Source organism: Ammospiza caudacuta, chromosome 2 (assembly GCF_027887145.1).
Source record: "Ammospiza caudacuta isolate bAmmCau1 chromosome 2, bAmmCau1.pri, whole genome shotgun sequence".
NCBI lineage: Eukaryota > Metazoa > Chordata > Aves > Passeriformes > Passerellidae > Ammospiza > Ammospiza caudacuta.
Window position 1 is genome coordinate 5,727,169 of NC_080594.1, and position 19,484 is coordinate 5,746,652.

At 47.6% G+C, this 19,484-nt stretch overlaps 1 protein-coding gene across 2 annotated transcripts; it reads right to left on the bottom strand.

Annotated features, from left to right (window-relative positions):
• Positions 1-319: 319 nt before the first annotated feature.
• Positions 320-18,453, bottom strand: GJA5 (gap junction protein alpha 5). Of its 2 annotated transcripts, none has more exons than XM_058825400.1 (2): positions 18,262-18,453; positions 320-3,070 (listed from the first exon to the last, which is right to left on the bottom strand). In XM_058825400.1, exon 2 carries the CDS (start codon positions 3,019-3,021, stop codon positions 1,909-1,911), a length of 1,113 nt encoding a protein of 370 aa, XP_058681383.1. In that variant the 5' UTR covers positions 3,022-3,070; positions 18,262-18,453; the 3' UTR covers positions 320-1,908. The 2 variants fall into 2 exon arrangements, with proteins under 2 accessions (XP_058681383.1, XP_058681382.1); XM_058825399.1 differs by lacking the exon at positions 18,262-18,453 and adding an exon at positions 13,077-13,180.
• Positions 18,454-19,484: the final 1,031 nt, after the last annotated feature.

The window sequence follows — 19,484 nt, forward strand, 5'->3', positions numbered from 1 at the left end:
GCTCCTCCTTCTTTGGTAATGCACAGGCAGGCAGGGGAGCTGGGGGGTTCCTGTTGGCCAGTCAATCAATCATTTCCTGATGTTTATTATTTATCCCCCTGGCAAACCCTCCCCTCATTCCTGCCACTCTGGGCAATGGGAATTTTTGTCATCTCTGAGCGGCAGAGGCTGGCGGGCAGCCTGAGCCCTGCTAGCAGCTCATTCTCAGCCATGTGAGAGGAGAGACATCCACAAGGAGAGATGCAGTTAGAACTTTATTAGGAGAAACCTAGACATGACTAAGATCTCATGTTAAGGAAAACACACACGGTCTTTTCAGGATTAAAAAATACAAACATATAAAAACTTACAGACAAAAACATGGTTTCCCCCATCCGAGTGTGAATGTGTATTTGAATGTACAGGGAGCTGTACCAAAGCTGTGTATCAGGAGCAGGGATTCACTTTCAGTGGCCCTGAGAGAGGGAATGGCTCAGTCCCCTCATCAGCTGGTCCCAGGCCATGTGCTCGTGCAGTCCAGTGTTGGGAAGCTGTGGCCTGTGTCTGAAAGGGCAGTGCAGGGTAAACAACAGGGAGCAGCCTGGCTCTGTTCAGCAGATCTTTAGCACAGGGATGTCAGTTCTGCACTGAGGAAATGTCTCTGGAGAGGGAGCTGCCTGCAGACCTCACCCACCAGACTCACAGTGCAGCCTTTGCCCCCAGGGGCTGCTCTGAGGGGCTGCAGAGGTGGAAAGACCTGGTCCATGGGTGATTTCTAGCACTGTGTGTGCCAGGGATGGATGGGGTGGAGAGGATGGCCTGGGGGCAGAGCAGACACTTGCTGTGGGGACAAATAACTTGACCTGTGCTGGCTGGCAAGCTTGAGAGAGCAGGCAGGAGCTGAATGATATGCAGGACCTGAGCAGGACTCTCTGCTTGCGGAGGATGCTGAAGTGTTTTGGTGGGTTGGTGAGAAGACACAGGCCGTACCTCTTCTGCAGATAAACAGAGGAAGCTGTTTTCTCAAGTGGGCAGCTGGCAGCAGCCTTTCAGCAGAATTCAGATTGCTTGAAAGATGAGTTTCAAAAAGGGGAAAACCACTTTGTTTCTACATGATACTTGTGAGATATCTGTTCTCACAGGAGAGTCTCTATTTCTGGTGATGGATGTCTTGCTTAGGATTGATGACTTAAGTATCTTGGGAAAATTACCCAGTCTTCATCAACTGGTCATCTAAGTGATTTCCCTGGGGCCAGTCTGCTCTGCTGACTTAGGAATGAGGAAGGGATTCCAATGTTAGACATGAGGCAGCTGTGCACTGGGGACCACAGATGTCCTTATTTATGGGGAAGAGTTGTTATATACACAGTGTCAAAAAATTCAAGTAGGATTTATTGTGTAGGTAAACTGGTATAAAATACCTGGGCTCAGGTAGAGAAAGGGAGGGTTAGAAAGAGCCAAAATGAAGCAGGTGAGAAAATCTCTCTTTCAGAAAGCCGACTGGTGTGTTTCTGCTCCCTGCAGGTGAGAGAAGCTTCAGCTCAGTGTAACTGCCAGGCTGATGTTGCAAGTGTTGGATAGAGAGCACAAAGATGTAGAGGCCCAGTCAGTGTGTTGAGTTCAGTGTCTCAGTGGGTACCCACTGGGCAGGAGTCTGCTGGCCCCTGCTCTACCAGGCTAAGGGTGGGGAGTTTCTAATCCCTGTGGGTTCCATGGTGAAAATACAGCTGAGGGCTTCATAGCACAAGGCTGGTGTCTCTCTTCAGTGCCTGTGGTTGCCCCTGCCTTGAGCTGTGAGAGGTGCTGTTTGGACAGGATAGAGAGAGGATATTAAAACAGGGAGCTTAGGGGTAAGAGTTTGGAGCCCACTTTGCAGAAGTTTTACTGAGTGCTGGGACAGCTCCTTCTCCTATCCCTGCTGGAGACAGGTCACACAGACAAATCATCCGACCTCGCCTTGCTGCTGGCACGGCTGGCCTTGCTGAGCCGGCGTTTCTCGTTGAAGTAGCTCTCGGGGAAGGCGGGTGCTGCACATTCACTGGCCACCTCCGGACTCTCCACGTAGCTGGACTTGAGGAAGGGCCCTTCCCCAGCAGCATCCTCCTGGCCGTGGACCCTCTCGGTGGCGAAGTTGGCGGTGTTCTGCTGGGAGGCCATCTTGTTGCTGAAGGGGCTGATGAACTTGCCGTTGGGACTGGACAGGCACTGGTTAAAATCCGGGGGCGGGGTGTACATCTGTGGCCTGTCCGCCTGCGGGGCAGACTCCAGCCTGCCTGGGGCCGTGCTGGGGCTGGCTTTGTAAGACCTGGAGCACCTTTCCTTGGCTTTCTTCCAGCCCAGGTGGTAGAGCTCGGCCAGGCTGAGGAAGAGGGAGAGCACTGCCACGGCCAGCATGAAGACGATGAAGACGTTCTTCTCGGTGGGGCGGGACACGTAGCAGTTGACAGGGTGGGGGCACGGTGCCCGCTGGCAGATGTACAGGGTCTCCAGGAAGATCCCGTACAGCACGTACTGCCCCACGATGAAGGCCACCTCCATGGCGGTCCGGATCAAAATGCTGTACACGTAGGTGTTCAGCAGGCTGCCCCTCAGTATGATTTGGCCTCCTGCTTCATCCCAGCCAGACAGCTTAGTCTCCTTCTCTGCCACGGAGCACTTCTGCTGGTAGTAGGTGTCACCACCATTTTTATTCTCTCGGGCCTCAATTTCTGCCTCCTTCATCTTCCTCTTCTCCTCCATGCGCACCGTGTGCATGGCGTGGCCCATGTACACCAGGGACGGCGTGGAGACGAAGATGATCTGCAGGACCCAGAAGCGCACGTGGGAGATGGGGAAGGCCTTGTCGTAGCAGACGTTCTCGCAGCCGGGCTGCTGCGTGTCGCACATGAAGTCGGACTGCTCGTCCCCCCAGGACGACTCCGCCGCCGTCCCCAGCACCAGCATGCGGAAGATGAAGAGCACGGTCAGCCAGACCTTCCCCACCACCGTGGAGTGCTTGTGCACCTTCTCGAGGAAGTCGCCCAGGAAACTCCACTCCCCCATTGCTGCTCACCAGGAGGGGTGAGGAGTCTTGAGAGCTGAGCACAAGCCTCTGTTGGGAGAGAGCAGAGAGCGGCTCTAAGGAGGGTTAGGAAATGCTCAGCTGGTAATGGATGGAGTGAAATGGATTTTTTTTGTTTGGTGCCAGAGGAAATGTTTTCATGTGCCCTGAAATGAATGAGGTCTGTTTTGCTGGAAACCTTGCGTTTCTTGGGAATTCTTTTTAAATTCAGCTACCGAAACAAAAAGTGATCTTTTTTTTTTACATAACTCATCCACAGCCTGCTAAATGAGTTCCCAAAACCTTGAGGGTGAGCCAGATTTATTTTTGATAGAGCAAGTCCTTTCACTGTGATCTGTGTATTGCATCCTCTGTGGAGTAATGGATGGAATAAAGCAGCATTCATCTGTCTGTAGACTGCACTCTGGGAAGTCCTTAGTGGGCTGAACCCCTGGGACATGAGTGGAATCTACAGCCTGGCCTGAGCAGTGGCACTGTCAGATGTTGCCTTTGTGTAATACCTGCACCAACACCTGGAATGTGAAGTGTGTGCAGCTCTGGGTTTCCTTTATGGGCTCAGTGCCACCACTGAAGCACAGAGAAAACCCCTCTGTTGCCCACCTGCTCCCTGTCTGTAGGTTTTGCTTTGGTTTTGCAGTGTTTTCAGCTGTAAGTGTTTCATTTACAAGCTGCAAATGTTTAGGGGAGTGTAAAGACTTTGGTGGGCTGTGCCAGTTCTGGAAACCAAATCTGCTGCCACCTTGTCATGCATCCCTCTGAGAGGGAACTGCTGCAAAATATAAATGGTGGGTCTTGCTCCTTCTGCTTTTCTTAAATTATGAGGAAAATTTCACATTCAAATGAAAGAGACAAAGAAAAAAGCCTCCTTTGAAGTGCCTCCCAGGGACCAGCACTCCTGGGAAGTGCTGATGGTAGGTGGTCTGATGACAGGAAAGGTTTGCTGCACTGGGAGTAGGATTGCAAAGTGGAAATGAAGGAGGGCCTGTTTCACTTTTGTTCCTGACTCTGACAGATTGTTTCTGGCCAGGTCACTTAACCTGATGGATAAAAAGAGAGCAGTGGGTTTAGTGCATCTTTTGTGGGGCTCTGTGGGAGTGCTTGAGCAATCATTTGATCCAGTTATGCTCACCATACTTACCTTGCCAGGGCACTGCAAAGCTCTCCCTGGTGAGAGTTAAGGGCTGGGTGCTATAAAGTGTGCTCTATTACCTCGGAGCTAATGTCCTCCCACAGTCATTCTTTTGGAAAATAGCACTTTAATAAGTTAATGTAAAAATAATCATCATAATGAAATATTAAAAGCACTAGTCAAGGTAAATCCCAAAGCCACAGGGACCAAATTGTTAACTCTCCTTTATTGTTCCTTGTCCTGTCTTTAGGAGCCAATTATTTTTATAGTGCAAAGAACATTTGTGGAGAGCAGACACTGTTAAAAGCTGAAAATTTACTGTAGCAATATTGTGTAGATTTCCTGTGAGCAAAAGCTGGAGAACAGACACACTTGTTGAGGGAAAAATACCCCCTCCTCTAGTTATGTGAGTGATATAATTTAATGTAGCAGCACACGCCATAATTCATCCCACGCTTTGTTCCTGTGCTGTGTCCAGCTGCAAGGATGGATGGGACAAAAAGCCAAAGGTGAATTTTCCAGTTCCTGGTGCTGCTGAGGGCTGCCCTGGGGAAAGTGGGGATTGCTCAGGAGGGGAAACAGGGCAGTGGCCACTTGCTGTCCCACTACCTGTCAGAAGCCATGTGAGCAGGGAGAAGGGACACACAGGAAGCAAAGGATGGGCCTTGGCTCTTTGCTGCCCTGGCAGGCATGCTGCAATCATGCTGATGGATGGAGATCCTGGTGGCTGCTTGGCATATGCAGAAGCTTTGGTCTGCTGCCAGCCCAGAGCTGGAGGAGCAGACACACAGAAAATCAGCTGGTCTTTCTGGCTCCTCTCGCCTGCACTGGTGGAAGCTGGTCAATGTGTGGGTCTGTCTTACCTTCTGAGATGGCTTTGGTGCAGTTCCTGCATTCTGGAGAGATTAGCATATGGCTTCATTCTAGGAGCACCAGGGGATTAAACACAGGCAGATAAATCAGTGATGGGAAATATTTACAGACTGTGGCACTGAGATCAGCGTGTTTGCTTTTTTCCCCCAGAGTGCAGAGAAGGCAACCAGCTGCCTACAGCTCAGTGTTACGTGTGTCCAACATCACTGTGCTGCAGCACAGCTGTATGTGGGGAATATTCCTTACAAGGCAGCACTTTTCCAGGTGAGTTTATGTTGTTTGCACATGCCTTTTCTTGTTTCACCTTGCTTGGCTGTGTAAATATGAACACAGTTCTCCCTGGCTGTGCAAAGGCTGTTTTTACTTACTGCCACAGGGAAGTACAATCACAAACTGAGCCCCTCTTCCCATCCATTCTACTGTGTGCAGGTTGTTTGGGGTTTTATAACAGCTTGCTTTCCCCAGGGATGGCTACTAAGCCTAGACACTTGTAAATTTTAAAAATCAGGATTTGCAGTACACAAAGTAAAGCAAACAGAAGTGCAAGAGGAATCCAGAAATAAAAAATGTTAAGGGATGCAAGAAGGACAGCAATTTACCTGTGTCACACATGCACAGAATATTTCAAGAGGCTGTAAATCAGAAGGATCATGAGGCTTAGGCTAGATAATAGGGACATTTCCTCTGCCCTCCCCTGCACAGACTGTCCAAAGAAGGGACAGCCCAGAGGTGCCTCCTGATCATCCTGCTACAGCCCCGTAGAGAGCTGAGGTGGCTGCTGCAAGGGCCTAAGTGGCCACAGGGGAACAGATTTTGGAAACCAAGAGAAGGAGTTTCCCTCCTAGAGCAGCATTTTTGGCTTAGACATTTGATACTCAGAGCGAGCTATTTTTGCAGCGCCAGACCAAGGGTCTTTGAGAGCATCTAGTTCTCTGCTGCCAGCAAGAAAAGAAGGATTGTCACCTCCTGACAGCTTTTCCTGGCTATGCAGAGCTGCCCCTGACCTAGCCTTTCTCCTCATAGCTTTACTATTCTTGGGAATTTTCCATATAGCTCTTTTTCCTCAGTCCCAGACTACTGTTGCCCTCACATACTTTGACCTCTCAGCGTCTGAGCATCCGCAGCCTTTTATATTCCTAGTTTGGCCTCAGTTGGACAAATCTTGTCTCACTCTGGTGTGACCGGGCAAAAAGCACCTCTGGGTATTTTTGTGGGGTCTCAGCACCTGGTAGCAGATAGTCTTGGCAGCAGGGTCATGCATATTCAGGAGCAGTTGTGGGCTGTGTCGCTGCCCTTCCATGCTTTTTGCTGGATCCCCACGGGAGCTGGGCGCCGTCACGGGACCCTGGCACTGGGAGAGGCGTGTGTGACACAGAGCAGGGCAGCTTGGCACCGACCCAGCACCATGGCCAGCCCTGCTCAATCATCACCTGCAGCCCCACTGAAGCTGAGGAAAACTGAGCATCACCCCACGGGCCGAGCATGGAGTCTGCTCAGCTCCGGGCTGCCTTGTGACTGCCAAATTCCGCGATAAAAATACCCCGGCGGGGACGGCACCTGCTAGCACACCCAGCCACGGGCTGCTCTCTGCCATTCCTTTTTTGCACCACCTTTATCTGCAGGAGGGAAAGTATCTGCTGCCCTCTGAGCAGCTTTGCCCATCCTCTTGGTGATGCCACGTGCTCTGAAGGACAGGAGAGCATTTCACATCACTGGGGCTCTGATGAGCAGCCTGCAAACCCACACCAGAGAGCCAGGAGGGCTGTTTCTGTGCAATCAACTTTATATGAGTTTATTTCCCTGGAGGTGGCTAGGAAGAAAGTTTTCCCCTCTTCAGGAGACAGGCAAGACTATCAGCAGGGATATAAATAGCTGAGCTCGACACTTCAAGCTAGCTTTTCCCACAAGGGAGGTGACAGGAGGTCGCCATCTCTGCGGGATGTTTCTAAAATAAAGTGGAGAGTCTGATTATGACACTGTTTCTGCTCTCCCTTGCTGGGCTCACCTCTCCCCGTGGCAGATCCCAGGGGCACCAGGAGAGGCTCTCCAAGGAAGGCTCCTTTGTGTGAGGCAAGCACAGTTCCCAGGGAGGGGGAAAGGATCTGATTCAAAACCATTGCATTTTTGCCCAGTCCCTGTGATTTGCTCAATCAGGTACAAATGTGTGTCTCTGGGAATTAATGAGATTTCACAACGAGGTGGAGGGCCCAGGATGTTTTAAGAAGCTCACATTCCAGACACGTGGCTGTTTGTGGATGTCATGCAAGAAGTGCATCCCCTCCAAGCTGCTGGATGAGGAGGCAGCTGTCCCCTCTGGGTGCTGGGCACGTGAGCAGTGACATTGCAGTGGGGCATCCAGGCTGGCTGGGGCATGGACAGTGCCTAGGAAATGCTCGTGGCTTTCCTGCCTCCAGCTGTGTTATCTCATACAGGTCCAGGCCAGCACGTGGCACAACAGATCATGGTGGGTGAGTGGGCAGAGATCTTTGCCCTGTGCTGACCCTTGTTAGGCTGAACCCAGACAGAAGTGGGGCCCACAGTGCCAAACTGTGCACTCACAGCTGTAGGCACTTGGGATGGATACTTCAGGCTCTTCACTGGAGGTTGGTTAATGCTGCTTTACTCGAGGAGCTCCAGCCCCTTGTTAGCAGCCTCAGCATCCCATGCAGTGCAGATGTTGTCACTTCTCTCTGGCAGATGGTGATCACTGGGGTACAGAGGGGACAAACTGCTTGTTTGAGGTCACTGTGTCAGAGACAGTTTGGGGACAGAGCTCAGAGGTTGGGACTTGCAAGATTGTGTCCTTTTTTCTACGCAGCACTGCCTTTGAAACCTCATGACAGCAACACAACGCTGCTTCTACTGCACATCTGCTTCTACAGACCACAGCCCTTCTCTCCAGTGCCCTCAGACAACACTGACTTGGCTAGCTGAAAGAAAACCCTGTCCTGCTGCCCTTCTATAGTGGGTACACCTGGCAGAACCAGAGGTATTTTGGTGGTTTTTTTGTTTTGTTTTTTGTGTTTTGTTTTGTTTTGCATTTGGTGGGGACACGAGGATTACAGTATTAAATGATGAACAGAGTTAGAAATGCACTATGCAGTACTTTGAATTACAGAGGATTTGTGATGCTAAAGCCCACCTCAGCAGGTATCTTTTTGTTCAGAGTTTACTGGCATTGGCTCCTTCCTATTGATATACAATGGACAAGCAACAACCTGTCAGGCATTTCTGTCCAAACACCATCTCTCTGGCTTCATATATGCACACATGTACTTATGATAAGTTTCTGCCTGAACCAGGCCAGTTCTTTAGCCAAATTTGTAACTCTGATCTGCACATGAACCTGGAATAAATAGCTTTGTACTTATGCTTTTAAAGAAAAATAATTGACATGTTTGCATAGGTTCCATTCTAGTTCCTTGGGTTCAAAGTCCTGTGTTGAGCCAGTATCAGAGTGACTTTGACTCTAGAGCTGAAATCTCATGGGAGAAGAAGAGCTCTGTGTTAACAGCTCTTGTCCTACAACACAGACATCCAATGTTTCTTATCTTTCTGCTCCTCCCAAGTTCACTGTGAATTCTGGAAGGGTCACACTGGTATCCAGAGCACTGGCCCTACTTGTAGCTGCAGACAGCTTGTTATTCTTGACGAGGTGTGCTTTTCCTTCCTCTCCAAATGTGGAAAATCTCAGAGTTCATGAAAAAGAGAGTGGGTGAGAAGATAAGGGAGCTGAATGACCTGTCACCTCCTGCACACACAGGGACACAGACAGAGGGGAATCACTCAGCACCTTCAAGTGTGAGTGATCAGGGATGTGTTACACACACAGATGATAATAATATGTAGAATATTTTCATCTGAAGTGATAATGGAAGGTGCAGACTCCCAGTCAGTTGAATTTTCATTAGTTGCCTGTCCAGAACATCTAATGCTCTTCCTCCCCATGTGCTTTCATATATCCAAATATTAGGGCCAAGCTCTGCATGATGTAGCCTCAGGAGACGAAGAAAAGAGACCTTGAACTCAGACGAGTCAAGCTGAGGGATGAGTTTATCCCACTATCTTTGAAAAGCTGGCAGCAAATAGTTACATGATAATGGTATCCAGGCTTACATTTAAAAAGCAGGGAGCATCTTCTAATTCTCTTGGGATTCTGAATTTGCAGAAGACACTAAATTTGGCAAAATAGAGGTGAGGAGACAGGCAGAGAGGGCACAGGGAGCTCTGGAAAACAAAAACAAGCTGAGAAACTGGGGGGCTGCCGTAGTATGAAAATCTTTGAAAAATCTCTGCTGAGAGAAGCTGACCTCAAGCACTGCTCAGTCTGTGGGGAAGGCTGGTGTAAGGAGGTGTGCAGGGATGGCAGGCCTCACACTGGGCGCAATACAGCAGCAATTAAACCTGCCCATGGGATTTTAGGCTCATTCACAGGCTGCATGGGATGCAACTGGTTATAGTGTGGAAATAAAACAGGATGGAGAGGTAATGGGGGTAGGAGAGAGCTCTCATTCAGACTTTTCCCATCCTTTTTCCTTCCTCTCACCCCAGTATCTCCCTGCCTACCAGTTCCCTGTGGTTTCCCTACAGTCAAGCTCCCCCAGAGAGCATTGCCTCAGTTTTTGGCCAGCTAACTCTATACAGCACCCAAATTGCTAATTGTGTCAGCCTTAGAAAGGGGACATTTTCAGCCACTATCTATTTCCCACTTATTACTTCCTTGTCAAATCTCATTTCTTCCTTCTTTCCAAAAATCTGTGGGATTATTTTCAGACTCCAGCCTCATTGCTGTATCCTTGCCTCAGTCTGTGTGAGTGGATTATTTTTTGTACTCAGTGTATGCACCATATATATATATATATATATATATATGCAGAAAAATACATCCCCCTTTGAAACCAACTAATACCAAATTGGCAAAGCCCAGCAGTAGGGAGTTAGGAAATGCTGGGGTTACTGTTCTCAGTAATCTTAATTCAATCTCTTTGTGCCTGTGCCTCTTGGAGTCCTTAACCACATCCTCACATTGTCACCTCATTCTTTGCACAGGATGCCTGCCTTGTTCAGTGCCAGCCTGGCGGGGGCTTTCTTCAACAGCAGCTATTCAACGTTTTGTTTTCTCCTCATTGTTCAGTGGGTGGCCTGTGCCTCATTTACTGTACATTATTCAAGTCCAGCTCTAAAGGCAGAATTATTAGTTTCCTCGTGGGTTTTCCTATGGCTTTCATCACAACAGTATCTGATCGCCTCACAATTATAAATCTGCTTACTTTCATTACCACCCAGAGGTGAGGAGATGGTGTTAGATCAGCTGTGCAGCTGAGGGACTAAGGCAGTGAGAGACTAAGATAAAAACTGTTCATTAATTTTGGAAGCTCTTTGGTGGTGTGGTTAATCTGTTGGTGCTTTTTTCCCCAGTGTACTTAGCAGTGTGTGATGTGTATTCAGAGCAGAGCTCTGTCTGGTTTGTGCTGGAGTGGGAGAGTTTATCACTTCCACCAGTTGCACCGCATGTAGAAGTCAGAGAAAAGACAAGATATGGGCATTTGTGGGGAAATGCAGTTTAAGTGATTTGTCTCATCATGACAGAGGAAATTGGACTAAGAAGGAAGAATTAACCCCAGTCCTCTTGGTTAGCTTTATCTGATTACAAACTGGAGGCAGTTTTTCTCCATCCCACTGTTCCCTCCTTTCTTCACCAGACAGCTGAGTGCAGCAGGAGACCCTGGAGCTCTGCAGGGGTCACCTTTGCCAGGCTGCTTCACTTCCCAAGCCACCCTGAGCCCTGACCGAGGCATCTGTCAGCTTTTCTGCTTCTGAGGGAGAGCAGTTTCATATGGAAATTCTCAGCCATTCTCAGAGCATGTCCATAATGACATAAAAAATGGAGAAAGGCAGAAATGGAAGTGTAAACCCCGTGATTCTTACACTAAAACCCCCTGACCCCTCTTCAAAGATACACTAGAGAGACTTAAAAGCATGCATCTCTCTGCTCATTGCCTGCTGTGTGGCATGAATATTTCTTTGTTTCAGGGAACAGCTACCATGCTGAGTATTGCTCACAGAGATCTCTCAGTTGCTTATCAATAGCAATAAAATTGATCCCCCCCAATATTGAAGTCTCTCTCTTGTCTTCTGGGAATTATTTCTAATTTTAAGCCTTTGTCCTTGTGCCTCGTACAACAGCACCCAAAGCATGGAGCAGTCTCCAAACTGTGCTCCCTAATGGCATGGGGTAGTGCTGAATCACTCATTCCTCCTTGTCTAATTTCAGTGCTGCAAGATAAGTCAGAAATTGGACAAATGTGTGCAGAATGTGTGAAATCTGTCTGAAGGTCAAGAAGAGAAGAGAAGCTAAGGTATGAAGTTCAGTATTTTCTGTCAGAGCTTAATTTTTTTAATGCACATATAATACTAAAAATATTGTGATAATATATACTGTTGAGTGGAAAAAAAACCCCAAAAAACAACAACCATCCCCAAATACTTATAGTAACAGGAATACTTAACATAGTTCCCAAGCGACAAGAGCCTGACGAGTATTTTAAACCCTGAAGCCTCAGGAATTCTCCTAAAGTATTGCTCTGCTCCCAAGGAAAAGGGGAACAAAGTTAGAAATGTGTGCTTTTCTCAGAGTAGGTTTTGAAAATAGCAGCAAACGCAGAATTTTTTGGCTCCTGATACAAGTGCTGAGTACTGTGAGGCTTCTGAATAACAGATTAGGCTGCTCCTGGCCACACACACATATTGTAACATGTAACACACATGTTACATGCATGGAGCTCTTTAAAGAGAGGAACACATAGGCAGCAGTAGGGGAAAGAAATAGAAATGCATCCACACTGCTTCACCAAGGAATTTGGATAGGTTTATTATAATGGAGGGAGAGTTCAGTGCTTAAGGCTCATTCAGCACAGGACTTTTTTAGCTGAGGTTTGTCTAGAAAAAAAACACTTATATGATCATCTAAAGGTTGTTATGGCACTTGAGGGACAGAGGTTCTGCCTCAGTTTACCCAAGTTGTTAAAGCCAGAATGCCACAAAGCTCCTTAGACATGACAAATGGGCAGCCTTCAGGAAATCAAAGGAGCCACCACAGATCTGAGGTGGCAATTAGTCAACAACCTTTACAATGAACTGAGATTGCCTCTTTCCAGGTGGGTGTATTCCAGGGGTACCATATTCCCAAGGTGGCTGTTCTTTGGAAAAGCAGTGTTCAAGTACAGAAATACAATGGCATAAGTATTCCAAGTGCAAAAAGCAGGGAGGAAAGTTAGGAAGGCAAATAAAAAGAGCAGCAGCTGGTGGTGTGGGAGAGGACATTTGTCCCTTCAGGTCTGTGTGACTCCTTGCTGAGGCTGCCATGGGCAGGATGGAGGAGAAAGGCATTCATTCCCTGGCGGCGCACACAGAACGTGTGACTGCGAGATAGCAGCAGGGCACTTCTCTGCTCTGGAGCTGCATTCCCAGGCTCCATGTCACACACCAGCCAGGACACAGAACTCTCAGGGAAAAGAAACTGCAATATTTTGAAAGCATCCTGTGCACTTCAGAACACAGGCAGTTTATGCAGACACTTGATAAAGCGTTTGCACCCCGAGAGCCTCTCCTAGGTAAGAGTTCCCTTCACCACTGTCCCCCACGCAGCTTGGCAGCATGTTGAAATGGCATCTGACAGAAATGGCAATTTGCACTTTATACTGTCTGAGGGAGGATGTTTGGGGCTCTTATCGTGCTTTCCTATACATTGGAATCTATGGGTATCTATGTTCCTAGCAGCGAAGTTACTTCTTAATTCTCTAACTGCCTGTGGTAAAACAATGTAATTTTTAAAATGTCCCAAGCCCACCATGTTACTTGCGGGAATGTTTTACAGAGAAAATGAAAAAAAAAGTTAATTTTTTAAAAGTTATTTTTTGGCCACCCTTCTTTTCCTGTCTCTCCAAATCCCTTTTTCCCCTCATGCTGTTGTAATAACTTGATCTACCATCAGCACTTCTGCAGTTCTATTATTTCCCCCTCTTGGTTGCTTACCTGATTTCCAGTGTCTTGTCTTCAATCTCCTTTCCCTGCTTTAGCACTTTCCCTTTTTGTAGTGAAGTTGAACTCCTTGTTCTCCTCAGTTGCTTCGTTTTATTCCTTTAATATGGTTCTCTCTCTCTCTCTCTCTCTCTTCCTCTCTTTTTCTCCACCCCCTTTCTGTGTCACTTTCTGTCTTCCCCACTGCCTGTCCGCCTTTCCCCCTCTTCTTTCTTCACCTACTTTTCTTGTCTTTCCCCCCCCCCCCCCCCCTCCAGACTAATCTTTCTATTTTCAAACCTGGTTTCCTGTTGTTTTTCCTTTAAAGACCATGGATCTCATTCCTCTCTCTCATTCTCAGCCTCTCCCAGTGCCACCCTCCTCGTGCCGGCAGGATGCACTCGCTGCTGGCTTCGCGCAGTCCCTTCCAGCCGCTGCTGCTCCTGCTCCCTTGCACATCTTCCCACAGATAACTCTCAGCCTTCCCCAAATGGAAAGAGACAGCCTTGCCCCACGGTTACACCAGACAGACCCTGGAAAGCTTTTACCACACAAGACAAAAGACACTTCAACCGACTAAAGACATATTTCTGACTCGTTCAAGCTTAATTTGGCAAAGCAGAACGGGGTCTTCCACCTCTTCAAATCACACAGAACTTGCTCTGCTGGCTTGGACCAGGAGCCCAGCACAGCTGCAGCCTTGTCCTAAAGGGCACCAAATGCCTCCCTGAGACTTTTTACATGCCCCATTGCTGATAAGTAGAGAATAATCTGCCTGTCAAGGGAGGTGTTTTTTGTCACTCCACGCTACCACCACCTCCCTGCACACACAGTCAGACTCACGAGCGTTTGGGCCTCTCTTAAAAATGTTTTTGACATATCAAGTGTCTGAAGGTCTTGTATTTCATGTGTGTGTCAAGCTGAGCCTCTGATTCCTGCACAACAGGAATGGCCCAGTGAGGAGGCAGAATCAGAGCTGCCTTCTGGCTTTGATAAAGGTCTCAAAGAATCAGTGGCAGGAGAGTGAGATTTGCACAGAAGGCTCTGCTGACCTGAGAACCAACTTGCTGCACACAAGCTTTGGTGGTCATCCCTCCAGCAATCCTGCCCAGACTAGATATCTCCCACTCACAGCATTGCCTGGTGGTCTCTATGCATCAGTGAGTGCAGATCAAGAAAGAAAAGCTGTCCAGGGACTAAGACACAATGCTGGCAACTCTTCTAATAATTTTTCTCCTGCTAATTTACCACCTCCTTTAGTCCTGATTGAAAGCCAGTCTACAAAGGGACAGTTGTGTGCAGAGGCTATCTCTGGAAGCATGAAGTTAGGAGTGCAACTCTTTTCCAGAAGGGCTGTATCCTCACTGATGGTTAGTGTAGGATGCAGGACAAGTAAATTCCTACAGCAGCTCAGTGACCTCCTGGTATGGAGATGTGTAGAGTCACCTGCTGCTTCATTTCTAACTTTATTGAAAGCCCTTCTGTGGCTTTTAAGAAAATGGAAATGTTACTGGAGTTGTTTCTCCCTCTCCTGTGTGGCAGTTTTGTATCTACAATGGAAATTCATGGGAAGCAAAATATCATTCCAGCTTTTTGTCTTTGTAGAGTAATTTCCACGAAGCATTATTATGTAAACTCATGCTGATTTCATGCCAGTGAGATTGTCAAGGAACTCATCATAGAAGTGTCCAAAAAAAAGGTGTTAATAATACAGGTCCAGCTCACAGATGGCTTTGGGATAGGCTAGGGAGAAGGCTTGTCAAGTGTTTTTCACATGCTGTAGAGAGACAGGTCCTGTGAGAGAGAGAGAGCTGTCTGAAATGCACTCACCTCCCTGCTGACACTTTGCTGTGCACTCAGGGTGATCAGGTCTGGTTCTCCCCGCTCACTCCTCTGTGTTTCCTGCCCAAGGGCTGTTCCTGAGTGGCACACAGAGGTAATCCTGAATCCTGAAGCAGATACAGTCTGGTTCTGCTGATTGTCAGAGGGAGGGGAGAAGGTTTCTGTCCAACTCGTGCATGATGCACAGGAGGTACCTGTTGAGAGCCCTTTCTGTTTTGGTGCTAGTGGTAACTATTTGGATTTTGATGCATGTAAAGGAAATGGTAGAAGGCAGACAGGGAGGCAAAAGACAGAAAGAGGAGCAGAGATGTTGTATGGATACTTCAGCCAGTCCCTCAATCTGTCATCCCTTCTCTACTGCACCCTCTTCAAGGGAAACAGAGGAGTCCTGGCAGCTTCTCCAGCCCATCAGCTAGAAAAATAGCTGGTTTGCTCAATCTTTAGCAGGGAAAAAGGATTTTGACTCCCCTCCCTAAGACCCTGTCATGCAAAACTTGTGTGACTTAAGTGAGGAGAGCAAGTGGAGGAGAATGCTGTCCCCAACAGTGGGAATGAGGAGAACAGCTGACAGCTTGCCATGTGCAGCCTGCAGATCACAGCAGTTTGTGATGCTGTGCAATGCATTTTGAAGGAAAGCAGAAATAAAACTGGGAGGGAAAGGGAAAATAAAAAAACATGTGCTATCTTTTGATCAAAACTTAAGAGCTTTCTTGGATTAGGATTCCCGACCCCCTAGGTACAAGGAACAGAGCAGCCCTTATCTACCTGGAGTTCAGCAAACCGTATGATAAGGTGTCCCAGAAGAAGCAAATTAGTGTAGAAGATTCAGATGAAGAAGACAGGGATTATTAAATAAATCCTCAAGTGAGTAAGACACTGACAGAATTGATACACCAGTTCCTTAATAGGTTGAAGGGAAATTATCTGCGAGGCTGCTAAAAGATTGCTCTTAGGACTGATCTTTTTTTTATATTTTTGTTAATTACCTTGGCACAGAATGTAGAAACACTAATGAAATCTGCTGGTGAGACCAAGCTGGGAGGTATCAGGAGGGCAGAGGTGGATCCCAGCCCTGCCAGAGCTGAAGGCTCTTTGTGACTGGAGGGATCAAGGTGAGGTTAAGTGGGAGAGTGCGAAGTCACACACTAGGAACTTGGTTGAAGAGTAACAGCAATCTCCATCTCCCAGGAGAAAGATGGAGAAGGTTCATGGTTCAAGGGAGGAGGAACCAGCTATGCTACACGGGGGTGAAAAAGGCAAGCAAACTTTGAGGATGCAGCAGCAGTGAGTGGAAGCAGTGTCACCCAAAAGGATGAGACTTCTCCAAAACAGTGTCTGCAGTGCTGCTTCCCCACATGCAGGGAGGACATCCAGCCTGGAGCAGGTGCAGAGGAAGGCAGTGGGGTGGTCAGAGGGATGGAAGGTGTCTCAGCCAACACTGTGTTTACTTATCAGTCACAGCAGGGACTGCACAGAGATATTTGAGCTGATTTGGAAATAGATGTGCTACCAGTCTGAGCTTTTCAGCATTAATTATTTTGCACTGAATTTCATGCTAGTGCAGCTACACAAAGTAATTAAACCACGGTGTGATGTGCCTGCAGGGTGAATACTGTAAGGGAGCTTAGTTACTTAGTCTGGCAGAACAAAGGTTAAGAGAGGAGAGATTTGCTGCCTATAAATACTTTTAGGGACTGGGGGTTGGGAAAGTAAGTGCTCAGGAGAGAGCAGAGCTACATGAGCTAAAGGACAATGTGGCACAAGAATAAATAGATATAAATTGGCCATGAATGAATTTAGGTTGGAAATCAGAAGGTTTCTAAGCAACAGAGCAGGCAAGGAGGTGCTGGAACAGCATTTTAGCAGCACAAGTTAGGGTGGGAACCTAATGAGATTTAGGACAGAGTTTAGTAAGTTTAGAAAAGGCCATTTGGTTTGTACTTGCCCCTTATTCAAAGGGATTGAACCTGATAAGCCAAGAGGTGCCTTTTTCATTCTATTTCCTGTACTGGCCTCTGTGCCTTAGCAGATCTGCACCCTTGCATACAAAAGCCAGGTAAATCTGGAGCAGAGTTTGTGTGATGAGTTTTTCAGCACTGATCTCATGGATATTTAATGGAGGGATTCACTCTGTGCCTGAGATTTAAACAAACAAAAAGAGCAAGCCAAGAGGATGCATGGAGAAGGTCTGCAGATATGCAGTAGTACAGATAAGAGCTCACATATGAGTTTCTTCACAAAAAACAGGTGTTCCCAGAGCATCTGGCTTTGCTGGAAGGCTGTTTGTTTCAAATGCAGCTCTTGAGATGTGAAAACTGAAAGAGATTGTCTGAAGGGAAAATGTCTTGTACATTCCTGCCATTACAAAGGCCTTCTGTCCTTGAGGAGGATGTCAGGTTTGCTGCATTGGGAAATTTCAGAAAAAAACACCACCCAACAGTGGCTGAGCTCATCTCTGCTGCCTGGCCACAGCACTGCACTCATTCTGCTTCTCATAATGTTCCATGCTGGGCAGGCACCTCTCTAAAGCACCTCGGTACCTTCTCCAAAGCACCAAAGGACAGTGCCTTCCTGATGGAACATTTTGTCTCAAATCCCCATGCACAGATATGGTTGAGAGAGAAGGCCAGAGAGGGAAGTTCTCTGTTTTACTCTGGAGACAGTTTGAAGGCATCCTCCAGCAGGAGGCAAATTCCCAAGGACAGGCTGGGCCCAAGGGAAGAGGAGTAGCAAAGGCCCCTGAATAAGAAGAGTTTTATAGTTACAGTTCCTCATTTAGTAAAAATCCCAAATTCTTCCATACGGATGGATGTTTCCATCTTCCCAACCCAGAATACCAAAGCAGCACAGAGTGAGAAAAGAGGAAACAAGAAAGAGCCAGTTGTGAAATATCACTCTGTGTCAGACTCATTTTCCAGTAAAGTTTTCAGCAAGAAAAACTGGAAGAGGTTTTCATATCAGTGAGGAGAATTTGCCATCTATCCCAAAGTAAATGCTCAGCTGTCAGGTTTATGTTACTGGAAACAAAGTACTGCCCTCTCACCCCTCCTGCCTCCACTTCTCAACTCTGCAGCATCTCTGAGTAGTTGAGAAGTGCTTTGCAGATGATAATGAAATTGCAGCTCCTATAAACACCCTCCTTGTTTTACAGGTGGAGGAACCAGACCGTGGAGAGCATAAAGGATTTGTCCAAAGAACCAGCAAGTCATTTTAAAGCAAGGAGTCCTCATCTACCTAGCCACCAGACATTCATCTTGTCCTGCAAACTTCCAGCTGGATGAATTGCTGCCTGACAGAAATACGTGTGTACACATATATTCACAGATATGTTTCCAAAAGAAGAAAAGAAAGAACAGACCTTTACCTCTTGTTGCTGAGCCCGCACGGGTAGAGAGAGGAGCAGGTAAAGTTGACTGAGGGGTGGGTGAGCTTTAGCAGGGCTCTGTGCCAGCCTTGGGCTCCCAGAAGAGATCCTGAAGGGTCTGAGGGATCAGGCAGGAGCTCAGCCTGTGCTCTGACACTGCCTCACTGCCTGGACATCCCTCCAGCCTGGAGGGGACCAGTGCTGGGGGAGACTCACCCCAAGCTGTTCCTGACATGCACTGGCAGCTGTCTGCCTGCTATTCTTTTAAAGGGTCTTCGTGGATCAGGATAAAATGTGATCTTACGCAGGCGGCATTGTGAGCACAGCTTGGCTCGGGTTCAGCTCTTCCCCTGGCTCCCAGCTACTCTATTTTTATTGAAGGAATTCGAGGCTATCAGAAAGGAAGTCAAATTGTTTTAGGAAAACAATAGAAAAGCAACTTGAAGTTTATTAGCTTCCTGCCCAGGGCCTGTGACCAACTTGTCAAACTTATTAGAGTGATGGCAGGACTATTTATTTAAAAGGGCTAGCTACAGGACCCACAATTTCATTCCTGTTTGGGCCTTAGTGAAAACAAAGGAAAGCCATAAAATAATATCTGAAGGGAGCAGATGGCTAACTGGTAAATGGTGTGAGTAAGGCTGGCCTGTGAGCCGTTTGTGGTGCTCACCGATGCGATGGCTTTTGTGGGATTTTATCAAATGAATGGATCAGATTCACAGGCCAGTCCCATCACCCCAAATTCCTTAATGTGGCTCAAGTTTTCAAGTGGAAGCCTCACACCTAAGAAAACAAATTTGGCAGGAAAAGGGCTTCATTTAGAGCCACTGAAAGGAGTGAAACAATGCAGCAGGTCTGCAGGAGAGCCAGGAATAGAGCCCAGGTGTCCCTGACCCTGCTGGACTGCTGGAGCCCCTCGAGTGCAAAAAATATTTATATCCTCCAGAAGCAGCTGCAGTCTGCTTCCCCATGCAGCTCCCCAAAGCAGCCACACCATGAAGTCATGCTGGCATGTGGCTGGTGAGAAGAACAGGCAGCCAAACCATCAGAGGCACAAAGTGTCTGTGAGCCTGAGCCTTCCCGAGGAGCCTCACGGCTTGCAGTGGAACAAGAGGAGAATAAAACAGGTACCTGAGAAGCACTTGCCAGCTCTCCCCAGTGCAAAGCCACATCCCTTGCTGAGGGCCCTCTGCTAAGTGAGTGTTTCACCAGCTTCA

Bases quoted from the DNA above. Each gene is read 5' to 3' on its own strand.
- GJA5 (XM_058825400.1), bottom strand. From the start codon at position 3,021: ATGGGGGAGTGGAGTTTCCTGGGCGACTTCCTCGAGAAGGTGCACAAG.